General features: G+C 40.9%; 2 protein-coding genes across 3 annotated transcripts in view; both read right to left on the reverse strand.

Annotated features, from left to right (window-relative positions):
- Positions 1–5,051, reverse strand: part of LOC124144486 (CD109 antigen-like) — a 54,955-nt gene extending 49,904 nt beyond the window's left edge. The window contains exons 1-3 of the mRNA XM_048387698.1: positions 4,959–5,051; positions 1,869–1,924; positions 681–755 (exon numbers count right to left, since the gene is read on the reverse strand). Of these exons, the coding sequence (XP_048243655.1) occupies positions 681–755; positions 1,869–1,924; positions 4,959–5,051 (224 nt within the window). The remainder of the gene's footprint in view (positions 1–680; positions 756–1,868; positions 1,925–4,958) is intronic.
- Positions 5,052–6,648: 1,597 nt separating this feature from the next.
- The window catches only part of LOC124144487 (CD109 antigen-like), a 31,718-nt gene continuing 23,309 nt past the window's right edge, over positions 6,649–15,057 (reverse strand). Inside the window, exons 25-36 of one of the 2 annotated variants that reach the window (XM_046513902.2) lie at positions 14,844–14,925; positions 13,986–14,142; positions 13,660–13,740; positions 13,024–13,201; positions 12,341–12,537; positions 11,348–11,497; positions 10,866–10,928; positions 10,625–10,737; positions 10,078–10,225; positions 9,704–9,806; positions 8,671–8,762; positions 6,649–7,174 (exon numbers count right to left, since the gene is read on the reverse strand). In XM_046513902.2, the coding sequence (XP_046369858.2) occupies positions 8,674–8,762; positions 9,704–9,806; positions 10,078–10,225; positions 10,625–10,737; positions 10,866–10,928; positions 11,348–11,497; positions 12,341–12,537; positions 13,024–13,201; positions 13,660–13,740; positions 13,986–14,142; positions 14,844–14,925 (1,361 nt within the window). In that variant the 3' untranslated portion in view covers positions 6,649–7,174; positions 8,671–8,673. Of the gene's footprint in view, positions 7,175–7,342; positions 7,497–8,670; positions 8,763–9,703; positions 9,807–10,077; positions 10,226–10,624; positions 10,738–10,865; positions 10,929–11,347; positions 11,498–12,340; positions 12,538–13,023; positions 13,202–13,659; positions 13,741–13,985; positions 14,143–14,843; positions 14,926–15,057 lie in introns of those variants that run through there. The other variant, XM_048387672.1, reaches the window with a different exon arrangement.

Raw genomic sequence — 15,057 nt, forward strand, 5'->3', positions numbered from 1 at the left:
AAAAATATTTTTGATATTACCGATGTGAATTGCTTTGTTGACCTTTGGTCGAATGATGATGATGTTATAATGTCTTTCCTCTAAGGCGGACTGCCTGATTGCATGAAAGGCCTTGTGCTTGATATATTGGGCGAAACAATGTTACTAGTCTCTGATTATGTTAACAAGTGGAAGCATTTGTTCATACCTCTACACCATGACATATAACTACATTGTTTAGTTTTAATTTATATTCATATAACTATCTTATATAATGTATCTTCAGGATATATAGACAATCTATCTAGCCATCCATCATCTGTCTATCTATCCATCCATCCATCCATCCGTAGAGTTACATGTGAGGTGTGGTTCATTATCGCGCCTTTCTGAGCTCATATAAATGGCATTTGGAATTGTAAATGACCCGAAGAAGGGAGGTACCACTGTGAATAATTTTATTGAAAGACAAGATTAAAAACTGAGCCAACCTATAATGGTAGTGATAACTGGTCTCCCAAAACATAATGATATGTGTTTAGTGTATAAAAAGGTATCAGTTTGCTGCCATGGATTTGATAAGATACGATGAACAATAAAAAACTCACAGCGTCTCAAAATCACGTTATTACTGTTTATTTTGGTTGCACTTGATTCATCTTATAATTGAACCGTGGACCATTCAGTTGGTTTGTACTCACTTCTTTGCGTGGACTGTGACAACGAGGAGGAGGGCAACTACCGCCGTGACCAACATCGTGTCGGTGGAGCTGGAGCTGAAACAGTGGACAGACTTGTACAAGCAATCGTCAAAATGAGAAGCTGGCTAGTCTCAGACTGGAAACCCACTTTTAGTACTATTACTCGTCTCAGCTGTAGAGCGACTTCATGTCCTGCGTTTGATGAGCAGTACAGGGAACAGTGAAGCAATCATTACCTGTCCCCTGTTTTATACTGCTTAAAACACAGGGATTGCGCAACGGTTGTAACAAAACAATGATATCTTGAAATCCTAAACGAACACTGTGGGAAAAATATACGTTCCCAGAAATTACAGGAAAAATGTAATGTGTACACCAGTTTACATCAAGACTATTAAAAAGTGTATGCTATACACGCCTCCATAGAGACAGATTTTAATCTCAAATTTTATTATAATAACAGACACAGCATAATCGAACTATCTAAGATGTCTGTCGCTCTGATCTTTCGTAGATTAAAATAACTACGTGGCTTACAGAATAATTTCCAATATTTTAGAGATTTATCAAGTAAAATTAGATAATTTATCAATCATTGTTTCAGGCATTTTACAAATATATTTTGAGTTAAGGCCTCCTATATTTGACAGATTGCTGGTTCAATCAACGCAATGGTTTTTGTTTGGTTTGTTGTTTAACGCCACACTCAGCAATATTCCAGCTGTATGACGGCGGTCTGTAAATAATCGAGTCTGGACCAGACAATCCAGTGATTGACATCATAAACATCGATCCATGCGATTGGGATACGATGACATGCATCAGCCAAGTCAGCGAGGCTGACCATCCGATCCCGTTACTCGCCTCTTACGACAAGCATAGTCACCTTCTACGGCAAGTATGGGTTGCTGAAGACCTATTGTACCCCGGATCTTCACGGGTCCAATCAACACAATAGGTTATGTTTTAGCATGTTGTAGTATTACCGAAACGCTTCAATAACACGTATGTTATCTGTAACTATTGAACTATTAAAAACTCGATGAAACAAGCCACTAGTCTTATGTACTGCATTATTGCATACACATGTACAGTTGGACGAATATCATAATCATAACACTTCATAAATCAATTTTTAGCTTGATTTTAAACTTCAAAAAGTCGGAGAGGACACTGAAGGGCACCTACCTTCCCTGCTTCAACCGCCGGATGGAGAGTGACCGCCAGCGGGAGGGATTACGTGACTTCAACAAATATCAATATTCAGATCGTGCGGAATGTATTTATTGTTATTACATCATAAACTGATCGTATTCAAACGGTGAATTTCTGAAATGGTTATTGTGTCGTTAAATATTACGCAACTTATTTCCTTTGTACCTGACATGGTTGGCATTGATGGATTAGATGCCAAGAGTACACGTTGTTTTGTCAATCCTGGATGTATGACATGACATGTACAGTGTACGTTATTTGTCACAGTTGTTATTGATCAATGCCTGCTAAATACCTTTCATTGCGTACACATGTTGTGCTCCTTATTTCTCGTGTATACAGCCGTAAGTCTATGGATCAATAATTGCACTTGATCTGTCTAGCTGTACATGCCTTGCTATCCCGAATGTCCGGATGTTACAAAGTTACACACATCGTCCCGCTAGGGTCGAGGGACAGGGGTCCGACTGTCTTTAAATTTGTGTACAACTGTTACTTTGTGTTTATCGAAATATTATATATACCATTGTCCAAAGAAGTGGACAATAGTCGTAGAGTCACACCGTGTCTGCACAAGACAGCCATAGTTTCTGACAAGGTATCGTCACATTTGGTACACACAGAAACAACAGACAGTTACTACTTTCACTTTATTTTGATGATAATGATGATGTAGGTGACGACCTAGTCGACCATATAACGAAAACATTCGCGATTTCATCCCTTACAAAAAACATAGGCAATCGTTGGGGGGTTTAAAAGATCAAAAAGACATATTCGTGTCAACAAAGACAGGCGGGACTATCTATATGTGCGATAATCCAATCATATTTAGCACAGGAAAGTGGACTTTATGTAGCAAGGGTGGAAAACAAGACTAGTGGCTAGTGGACGCTCTTGCCTCGTGAAGCACTAATGCGCGAACTGGGCTTTTCGATAGTTCAGTACTGAACATTACAACATAACAATTTCGCTATTAGATAGATCGATTTCCACTAGCTAGATCGATCCTACTAAATAGATCGGTTCCACCAGCTAGATTGGTCCTACTAGCTAGATCGGTCCCACCAGCTAGATTGGTCCTACTAGCTAGATCGGTCATACTAGATAGATAGGTCCTTCTAGATAGGTCGGTCCCACTAGATAGATCGGTCCTACTAGTTAGATCGGTCCTACTAGATAGATTGGTCCTATTAAATAGGTCGGTCCAACTAGATAGATCAGTCCTACTAGATACATCGGTCCTACTAGCTAGATTGGTCCTACAAGATAGATTGATCATAGTAGATAGGTCGGTCAAACTAGATAGATTGGTCCTACTAGATAGATTGATCATAGTAGATTGGTCGGTCCAACAAGATAGATCAGTCCTACTAGATACATCGGTCCTTCTAGATAGGTCGGTCCAACTAGATACATCAGTCCTACTAGTTAGATCGGTCCTACTAGACAGATTGGTCCTACTAAATAGGTCGGTCCTACTAGATAGATTGGTCCTACTAGCTAGATTGGGCCTACTAGATAGATTGATCATAGTAGATAGGTCGGTCCAACAAGATAGATCAGTCCTACTAGATACATCGGTCCTACTAGTTAGATCGGCCCTACAAGATAGGTCGGTCCAACTAGATAGATAAGTCCTACTAGATACATCGGTCATACTAGATAGATCGGTCCCACTACATAGATCGGTCCTACTAGATAGATCGGTCCTACTATGTAAAAGATTTTCGGTCAACGAAACCAAAAACCTGCTGTTGATTATCACGCGCTGTCTGACACGCTGTGACACCTGTGATGTGGCTCACTTGAAGTAAAGAAGCCGACCCACCATCTGATATCCTAGGTGTGGGGATGCTGGACAAAACACATGACTCGTCCACTGGACGTTCCTGGTATTCTGAAAAATACTGTGGTCCAAAAACATCGTTTGGCTCTTCCTGTCAGTGGCGGTAAGGTGGTTAAAGCGTTCGCCACGCCGATGGTCGGGTTCAGGTTATTATTTAAACAGACCACAGAGTGTGTTTGGGGCAAGTCACACTTAAATGCTCAATCTAGTTATAGACATTTAATACACAGTCACACTTATTATGCCAAGGGAAAGTCACATATCGATGAACATGTGCTGCACGTGAAACGTAATGGGTATGTCCATAAAAGTTTGTGTTTATGATGAACATGTTATTGGCGATTTATTGACAAAATTAGAAATTTTCATAATCATAATACTTTTCTTTATGGTATAATGGGACATGGGCTTGTGTCAACGACTTTAACAAAACGATTTATTTGATGTCCTGAAATCCTAAACAACTGTTTTGGAAAAATATACTTTTCCCGAAAATGCAGGAAAAAAATAATTTGTCCACCATTTTTACACCAAGAATATTAAATTGTGTATATGTTTCGGGGTGCCCTCGGCTGCCAAAACGTCTGATGTCTCGTTGTGGCCCTAATAAATACAGGCAAACAGTGTTGGAGTTAACCAGTGCGAGACAATGCGCATTTTGACCTATTGACGCATTGTCGCGCTTATAATGAATAATGAATTACATATTTTTCCAAAAGTGCGACAATGCGACAACTCAACATTTTTCAAGATCGAAATAGTCGCATCAACTTAAATGTGTGAAAATGAATTGATCAACGCAGAAATGGTTATACTCCATTTCAAACTCCTCTGGTCTTTGTTAACTGAAAAGTAAAACCAAAGTACGAATGGGAATAAGGATTGCTTTGCTCTAAATGAAATATTTTTTCACACTGTCTTTAGAAATTATTTCATTTTGTCCCTATGTAGGTGTCGTTGTGATATGTTTTGCCAGTAACAAACCCTTACAATAGTCAAATGAAATCTTACATTGACATGACGAATATGATGTTAAATCTTCGATGATGACTATGACAGAATGGATATTAGTTGATGACAAACGCTTTAAAGAAATAAGTGTTTCGAATATTTTCTTGATTAGATGGTTGAAGAAAGGATGCAGTGGCAGTTATGGAAATATCGTTCCCATCAGGCTTGATCCGGATATAACGTCAATTGGGAACGTCCCTGACCTCAAAAGAGGGGTAAGATGAGAAGGAATGGTGCTGTTTACTTTGATGAAGTGAGTTCAACTGTTTCGACGTCCTATCAACCAGAACCGGCATGGTGACGAACAACCAGCCCAATTGCGTCACGGTCTATGACTACTACCAGCCAAGTAAGTACGGAGATCAAGCACTTGATTAGCTAGTGAGTGAGTGAGTGTGTGAGTGAGTTGGGTTTAACGCCCCTTTTAACAGTATTCCAGTTATATCGCGGCGTGTCAGCTTAATGTGGGAAAAAGCCCGAAGTGATGCAGGTCTCAGAGGTTTACCACTTCGGTGAAACCCACGAGCACGGGTATGGTGCTGACAAACCTAGAAACATAATCGGGGCGAACCGGGATTCGAACCAATTATAGGTTTCTGGCGTGCCCATGGGACGCAACTCTGCACAGCGAAAGCACTTGATTCACTGTTGGTACTTTTGAAGAGGAATTAATCTTTACCAGTTATCATGTGTCCCGTTTATGGAAGTAAGATCCTTGTACAAGTATTGTTTTGCGGGAATTTCTGAAGATTACCAAATATTGAATTTAAAACATTGGCCCTTGTTGCAGGATGCACCTGAAGTACTTTAGTAAACTCGTGAACACATTTGGTAGCTGGGTACAATTACACACAAATAGATAACGTGTCTGTGTATTAATCTTGACTAAAAGAAGTATAAATGCGTGCATGCTATTGATATCCAATAGAAAGTTGCTTAAGAATTGGTATGTCTCTCTCAGGAAACCAAGATGTGAGGTGAGGTGAGGTGAAGTGGGGTTTTACGTCGCGTCCAAGATTATTGCACTTATATAGCGACGTGCATGTACGTGTGTGTGTTTGTGTGGCTGCTTGTACTAGTCCGGACTGATGCCGATTTATAGTGCTAGCTCACTGAGATACCATGCCGCAGTTTAACATGAATACCCCACTCAGACAAAGTATACTGGCAGACAGGGTAACAACAAGTACCATCTTTTAACGTCTTTTGGTATGACGCGGCCGGGGATCGAACCCCGGACCTTCCGCTCTCCGGGCGGACGCTCTACCACTAGACCACGGAGGCGGTCGAAACCAAGCTGTAATATGTAATGTGTGTGACACCTGATGCTCCCTGGTCAGCCATTGGTTAACTCCCTTTAGCGCGGTACACATTAAAGATGTCTACAGATTCAAAGAACAACTACAAAATTTCAAAGAATTGACGTTTCTCTGTGTAGAAAAGAATATATTTTTCCAACTACGAACTGCTTAAACTGAAACGACCTTCGTGTACAGACTTTATTATAATTCTACTTTTTTGTTAAAGGCATTGAGTCGCTTGATATATATTTTCAGATGGGAAGACAGATGGGACAGTTGTATGTTGAATATATGCAAGGTACAGTCAACTGACTGAATAGGTCAGTCTTATTTTTTATGGGAGTGAGTGAGTATGGTTTTACGCCGCCTTTAGCAATATTCCAGCAATATCACGCGGGGGACACCAGAAATGGGCTTCACACATTGTACCCATGTCGGGAATCGAACCCGGGTCTTCGGCGTGACGAGCGAACGCTTTAACCACTTGGCTACCCGACCGCCCCTAATTTTTTATGGAGGCAGTGTATGGGAATAGTATCCTCGTTAAAGACAACACAGATAGTAACAAGAAAGACAACACACAACAGCTTCATGATTCTCCCAGGAAATACAGCACTACTAAGCCTTTATTCAATTTCCAAGCCATGTATGTGTGAAGGGAAAGTTATTATACATCGGTGTCGAGTTATAAGAATAAAGTGAGAGACACAAAAGTGTGTTTGGAATCATATATGGAATTGAATCTTGAGCGAGCAATTGGCGTATGTAATTGTGTACGGGTATAACGCATTAAGGCTATAAACTATTTCAATATAAAATATTTGTCTGATGTATTGTATGAGAGTCAGGCACTGGTTTTATATTTAACCCGCACCAGAGTGTCATGGTGATCATCTCCCTGATGAGACCTTACACGACCGGGTCTCTGCGTCAACTTCAGGCAGGTCTTGGTACAGTTTTTGGGAGATGCATTCCGATATGAAAATACACGCACAGGAATGTCATCATCCAGTGTCACTGTAATATTTCAACTTTCGACACTAGAGCAGTTATAAGCTGTGTGTCTTGTTGAAACGTCAGGCTGATCTGTGGGCGCCATTTGCCAACGTTGTCTAGGACTGCAACAGAATACATACATTCAGTTTAGTCTCTCCTTGCCTTAAAGAAAAGTGTAGATGTCCGATAGAATATTGTATGAGAGTCATGGCGATCATCTCCCAGAAAGAACCTTCCACGGGTTCTGCTGGACCTCTGCGTCAATTTCAGGCAGGTTGGGATATAGTTATTGGGAGGTATATTCCGATATAAAAATACACAGGAATGTCATCATACATTGTCACTGTAATATTTCAACTTTCGACACTACAGTAGTTATTAGCTGTGTGTCTTGTTGAAACGTCAGGTTGATGTGTGGACTCCATTTGTCCACGTTGTCTAGGACTGCAACAGAATGCATCCATTCAGTTTAGTCTCTCATGGCATTATGAAAGAAACGCGTAGATGAATGCGGTCTGTGTTATGCAATGAGTTGGGGCTTTTCTGGCGAGATGATGAGTTCCTTGTATGTCTGGTCTTTCCATTATACCCTTAATAAAGCTGGATATATATATCATATTGTCATTGATTAAAATGATGAAAGAAGAAAGTTACCCCGTTAAGGCAAAGTGTACGAATGTAAATAATTCATGGAATTATGTCTATAATATCTCGTGAAGAAGGATTAAAAAGAAACGATTAATTTCATGATGACACAAATGTTTGTGATATTTGTTCGCTGAATATTTTGGAAGTCCAAGAATATTTAATGACCCCAATGAATCTAGATTCTAGAATTTAAGTGTCTTTGAAACTTGTCCAAAGCATTAATCATATAAGGTCTTTGAAAGGCATTTAGAAATGATACACATAAGGAGAAAAAATATGGATGTCAACTTCTTTATTATGAGGAAAACAACGTTTCGGAGTATATGCTTACTCCTTCATCAGGTGAATGATGAAGGATCACCCGATGAAGGAGTAAGCATATCCCCCGAAACGTTGTGTTCCTCATAATAAAGAAGTTGACATCCATATATTCTCTATCTTATAAATCATGGTTCAGTGGAATGATTGTTATAACCCAAAATTAGACTGGCCCTTCACTTTGAACTGCGAGTGAAAGGCGTTGAAGCCAGGTCTCGCGTATGTGAAAGACATTGTAAACCGTCAATCCACAGTGTGGACATCAGTCCCAGTGATAAGGATAGTATGACGTACGGTATGTAGCCGTGGCAGTCTGTTGGGTGTTGGCGCAAACATGTACCAACATCGATCGTTGGTAAAACAGAAGGCGGGGATTGTTTAGGCACCATTCTGTCGCAGGTTCCACATGGGGAAGTGTACTTTCCAGGTGAATCATGTCTTTCAGGAGAAAGTCTAATGGGATCGGTTTCCGGATATTTCCTTCACGTGGAGACCCAAACAGAACCCGCAGATGGCATCCATTTTGTCTCAACGGCAACCGCATCTCAAGGAAGGCATGACCTGATCTGATTCCATTGGGTCCCCTAATCTCTAGTGGGTCTGGTTAGAAGTGTGAAGTACCATTGTCCTTGCTGGATTCAACATAACTTACCTGTTAATTACAGTCGGAACACTGGGGACATATCTCGCAGACACTTGACTTCTGAAGTCTACGAGGATGGTAGGAGACCACAGTGCTATCATCTGTAAAACATAACACATTATAGGAGATCACAATGTTATCATCTGTAAAATCGCATACATGTTCAACGACCACATTAATGGTTACCTGTAAAACAGGATTTGGGGCCACGGTGGTGTCATATGTAAAACAGTACATGACAGGGGACCACGAGGACAGAATACAAAAAATCTATGACACTTTAGACTTTTTCGGGGAGACTCGGAATAGGACGGACTCGAACCTTGGTCGGGGTCGGACGAAGGCGAGACATAGGACAAGGGCAGACTGAAACCCAGATCAGGATCCGATAGACCAGTCACAGAACAACAACTGATTCATACCCACGAGAGGAACAGACCTAGACAGACTAAATATCATTGCTGACTCATGTATATAATCGTAGACTAAAACATAAGGTAGATGTAGCTGTAGCATAGATTAAGGCTGAGGTAAGGAAGGGTGAGGGAATTAAGTTGCAACCAGTGTCATAGTTGTTTGGTTTAAGTGAAATCTGATTACGAAAACCATCAATAGTCTTCTATGCTGTGAAAAAGTTGTTTAGTGCTTAATTAAGTATCGTGTATCACTTTAATGGATCAAGGTCATCTGCGAGCCAATACATGTTGTCATAATAACATGATTATATCATTTCATGCAAGACAAATCCAGAACCCCGATTATGTTTCTAGGTTTCTAGGTTTGTCAGCACCATACCCGTGCTCGTGGGTTTCACCGAAGTGGTAAACGTCTGAGACCTGCATCACTTCGGGCTTTCCTCCAACATTAAGCTGACACGCCGTGATATAACTGGAATACTGTTAAAAGCGGCGTTAAACCCAACTCACTCACTCAATCAAATCTGACATTTACGCAAGGATGGTGTCAGTTATGTCATGTTGTTATCATGCTACGTAGCTTACAAGTGTTCAAATGGGTACAGTAATATTACCACGGAACTTACCTGGCTTGTAATAGTCCACCATGGAAATGTACACAGGTTTGTTCTTGGCCACCATGTTCACCCTGGAGCAAGACAGCTTCATGCATGTAGAGGTCTTCCCAACCTACACAGAATACAACGTATGTTTGGCGAAGGTCCATGATTCAATGACGCCATGGGGATGTTAAACTCACCCACAACAGGAGATCTTGCGGCATTGTCAACCCAGCATAGACATTCTCTGAATACCATTGGCCAAGACTTTTTGTTGCAGAAGACAACTATTCAAATTCCAACTTTTTCACAAATATTTTCGAATATTCATTGATTATGACATTTAATGTCGGAAATGTATACACATATGTCCACAAGTCTGTAGCACAGTAAAAATTTACCGAGTCAAAGTAGGCGACGACTTGACCGTCAGTCTGTTCTAGGCGTTTAAGTCCCGCTATGTTGCCTGCACTGGAGAGATCAGCTGTAAACCCGGATGGAATCTGGATGGTCTCAACACACATCCCACTCGAACCGTCCTGGAGATGTCTTTGAAAGTAAATATGTCACAGTTACTGTAATCCTGATTATTCAACTGACAGATTGGGGTGTACACACGTGGAATAAGAAGAGGTGCCCTTTAAAACTAATCTTGCTCTTCAGAGAGAGAAAAGTATTCCACTTATATCACGTTGTGTAAGCTTAATGTGGGAGGAAGGTTCACAGTGATGCAGGTCTTAGACGTTTACCACTTTGGATGAAACCCACCATCTCGGTTTAGTGCTGATAAACCCAGACATAAATGAGGGCGTACATGAGATTCAAACCCACGATCATAGGTTTTTGACACGGAACAGGGGTGCAAAACTGCACAGTGACGACTGTGCACTTTATACGACTGGGCCACCTGTACACCCTATATTATAAAGACATGATAGAAACACATACTTGGCACATGTCATGAGAGTAAAGCCGTTGATGGTGTCGTCGAGGAGCACTGTGCTGACATCAAAGACGTCACTGTCGTCAGCCACAGACTCTACGTTGTAAAACAGGCCCAACTGAGAACGAAAGACAATATTATGTGAAACTATGATGACGACAAATTAACGTCAAATGTACCTGTTTATTTATATGCATGTCCTTATGTTAATAATTTGTTAGGCATGTTCACACAAAGATATTGTACCTCAACAACAGCAAAGCCAGTGCCTTCTGCGGAAACCTTCAACTCGGGTGGAATGGATGTCAGCTGAAATTAAGCAAGTGAATGGCTCATAAACATTACAAAACCCATCATATTGACACACTGTTCAACAGAGACAAAGCTGTACTTACTATAAATTGATCAATTATTCTTTTATAGTTTAAGATAGGGCTACTCGCTTTATTTCATAACGCATCTTCGGCGAGGGGTCAACACTTGCATAAACTTGGTGACGCATTAATTTCTTAATTTACAGTATACACCAGTGATACAGAAATGATAAAGTAGTTTGGCTAATGGCAGAATCAGTCTACATTTCAGACGTTGACTTTTTGTAAACGCCATGATACAACTGGCATACTGTTAAAAGCGGCGTTAACCCCAATTTACCCACATAAAAATTTCGACATGACTCTTCAACGTTATGTTATCGGTATCGATGAAACTGTGTAGGGGTAACTTACGTCGATGCTCTGTAGGACGAGGGCGTTTTTGTTGTTGACGGTGATGGTCCTGACTTCATCCCCGGCTGTGAGTTGGAGTCTGACGTTGTAGTTGTCAGGCTGCGCGCCTACCATGAACAGGGTCAGAGCCTCGAGGGCTACAGTCGTATCCTGAAGCATTTCAGTGATGCAATCTTAGATCCATACCAATATACAATGGTGCATTACAATTTACAATGCACTATCAAGACTCTTCTGTGGGCATTCGAGGTAAACTTATTCCCTAGTAACATATGCCCAGAGTCGTCTAAACTGGATTGGATGGTCAGACTTGGCTGATTGCATGTCATCAAGCCTCGATGGCGTGTATTTCTGCTTGAGCTGTCAGTCACTGGTTTGACGGATCCGGGGTAGATTATTTACAGGTCACCATGATACAATTAAAACAATTACTGTGGCAATCCCTGAGAAGACAAACACAATTTTAGCAGTACACAATTGACAATAAATGATGACTGTGTGACAAAATGACACTATTGTGTTTCATTATCTAATGCTTAACAACACGGAACATCTTAAATTGACCTTCGTGGCCATTTTGTCAAATGTTACATGTGTTCTCACAGTGTTTCAGTACAGGTTGAAAAATGGCAAACACTACTGGCCAGGCAATTCTAGGAGGCAATATGGAAAAAGTGTAACCAGTGGTGACAAGAATTAACTTTTGCAATCCAATCTGACTGAAACTGCACATAGCTTTTTCAGTTTCGTACTTGGACCTGGGGCTTCAAATAGAAAAGATCCTTCAAGAAGAAATTGAAATATTTACTTTCCATTTCTGAGTTCCAAAGTTCAAATGTCTAAAGTTACCTGAGAGGATATGACTGAAACTGCACACAGCTTTTTCAGTTTCGTACAGGGACCTGAGGCTTCAAATAGAAAAGATCCTTCAAGAAGAAATAGAAATATTTACTTGCCATTTCTGAGTTCTAAAGTTCAATTGTCTAAAGTCACCTGAGAGGATATAAATCCACCCCTTGGGTTCCTCTGTGCCGACAGCCAGCGCATGATGCCCATTCCAGGGCTGAACTTATTGTGGGAGACGAAGGTCATTAGGCCGTAGGCCGTCGTCAGTATGTCGATTGGTTCCGTTTTCACTTCGGCCTTTTTCTCGTTGGCATCAGTATTCACATCCCAATACTTCTTACCATCTGCACAATACAAACATTGCTTGGTAGGAGTTTGGGAACTACATTGGATCACCCATGGTTTATTTATGAGCTGTCAACTTTGGCTCAGGACTTTTGTTTCAAGAATTTTATACATAGTTCGATGTAATACAAGATGTGATAAGCGTTTCGTGAGTACACAAACTTATCCTCGTAAATAAAAACAATATTAGGTGAAAAGGCGTCAAGACCAACGAGAATATCGGTTTCCCGGTTCAATTCTCAACGTCCATGCACGTTAAGCTTTTCACAAATTGAAAAGCCAGACAAGTAATAAAGGTTAAGTAAGGTCAGACCAAATACTTGACATATAGTTACAAATGTTTCGACCATGAATGTGATTATTGTCATGTAAAAATAATTGTACTCTTCTAATAAGCAGATTGTACTATTGCTGGCAAGAGAAAATAAATAGTTAAACATGAAGACGTGAAGACTTCTAAGAGCCTGGTAAAGGCGAAAGCTCACCCTTGTTCTTAGCCACTTTCTTGAGCTGAAGGAAGGCTCTCCCAGAGTATCTGCTCCCGGCCTTAGACAGGGCATATGTGGTGATAGCCAGGGGGTATTGGGCCAAATGCTGAAAGTCTTGCCTCTCAAGGTACGTCATAGCTTTCTGCTGTATGTCCTGGAGACGTGAGCTGTTGACCTGTAACAACCAAATACTCATATCTGTCATGTCAGATGGTTACTTATTGATCAGTCGATGGGGTTCAGCTATTTCTTGTTTAGTAATGAACGTCCCGTTCAGCAATATTCCAGCAACAAGATGGCAGCCCGAAAACAATCAATTCTGCACCAGACTAACCAGTGATTGGTTTTATGAGCAATGTCATCAACATATTTGGTCCTGCAGATGGGATGCTACATCAGCAACGCGTTGGCTATCATTTAATTGTATTTTATTTCGGGAAGAGGAAAACCATCAGAATTGCCACTGAGCTTGCAACCTCTTGGCTCTGATCCAAATGGCAATTTAACAGACACACATTCATTTCTGGGTATATTATGTTAATACATGATAGTTTTATTAAATGGATCTGTTCGTTAAAAAGAGTTCCATTTCATATACATTGGACATGCAACGCTCGAAGAAACGTCTCTTACCCGTGAACCATTGTGTCCTGAAGTCTCAACAAGGGCAATCAGCACGTAGGCAGTGAGACCTGGTCCGGAGCCCTTGGTACCCTGTAACCGAGTTTAGAAAACTAATGTTTGTATACCACTTTACCTCAAGATAGTCATGCTATCTGTATCTGTCAGTTATTTTTATAGCTCCGTGAGCCGTAAACGGTCCTAATTAAGACGAGATTATGAAACAAAATATGAATGACTAGTGACATTATGCTATGCGGCTAAGTATTAGTTATTATGTGCCTCGCTCCCCTTTTTCAAAATCCTGGTTCTGCCTCTGTAACATGAGATTATCTTACCTGTAGCTGTTTGTCAATAACTCTGCCCGGTTCCACGAAAGCGCCATCACTCGTCTGCATGTCTGCGAGAAAGCTGAGGGCTTTGTCAATGGTGGAATTGTCGACGTAGATGTATTGGCGAGCCTGGAAAAGCGACTTCACCACGAAAGAGGTGAGCCTGTTTAAAAACAGTGGTATCAAATACACGTCTTGAAATTATTGTCTTAAATTAATGGGTGATCTAATGACATGGGCCACTTGTATGTTTAGATATGATGGCTTAAACAGTTTTTGTAATGTAAAAAATGTGTTAAACGGATATGGCGATTTGCTTTTAGAAATGTGCCTGTGTCCTTTTTGTTTTCTAAATTATGTACATAACTGGCCGTTTAATAATAGCCTTGAAGTCAGTTGGCCTTTTGTCCCAATATTGTTTATTACATTCAAGTCAATGAAATAACTAGCGTGTGGTGATACACTTCATTGGGTATCATCAGTGTGTGTTAAAGCACTGATCAGACGGGCCGTAAACTCGTTTGAGACGCTGTGCAGATGTTTGCCTGTTCCATTTTCCTTGGATCATCAAGATTTATCATGAGTTTGTTTCTCTGTTTGTCAAACTTCTAAGACCCTTCTAAGACTTCGAACCTGCGATCATAGGTTTCTGCCTTACCCAAGGGACGCAATTCTCCACAGCGAATTGCAGCGCCTTGGACGACTGGACCTCCTGATCACACAACATAACATTGAAGACAGACGGCGACAGGTTTAGGGGAATAGATCGCAGAAGGTTTGGCTTCAACTAGTTTCCTTCCATCACACCATCTCTCACTCACGCAACCCTTACTGATTCACGTGCACCATATCTCTCTCACTTACCACACACTTCCGGCCTCATCTCGCTCCCCGAAAGTACTGAATGACCCGTCACTTCTCTGGTAGGACAGTTGACGTTGGTAGCCTGAGGAGAGAAAAGGCCAGTTCTTAAAGTTTTCTGCTGTGACATGACTGAAGGACAGGTGTATTGCGCAGTTTAGTGCCTTTAGTGTATGTTAATGTACACGATGTGAGATGACACGAAGAATCCAAATGG

Source organism: Haliotis rufescens, unplaced genomic scaffold, assembly GCF_023055435.1.
Source record: "Haliotis rufescens isolate VD_foot unplaced genomic scaffold, xgHalRufe1.0.p SCAF_7, whole genome shotgun sequence".
NCBI lineage: Eukaryota > Metazoa > Mollusca > Gastropoda > Lepetellida > Haliotidae > Haliotis > Haliotis rufescens.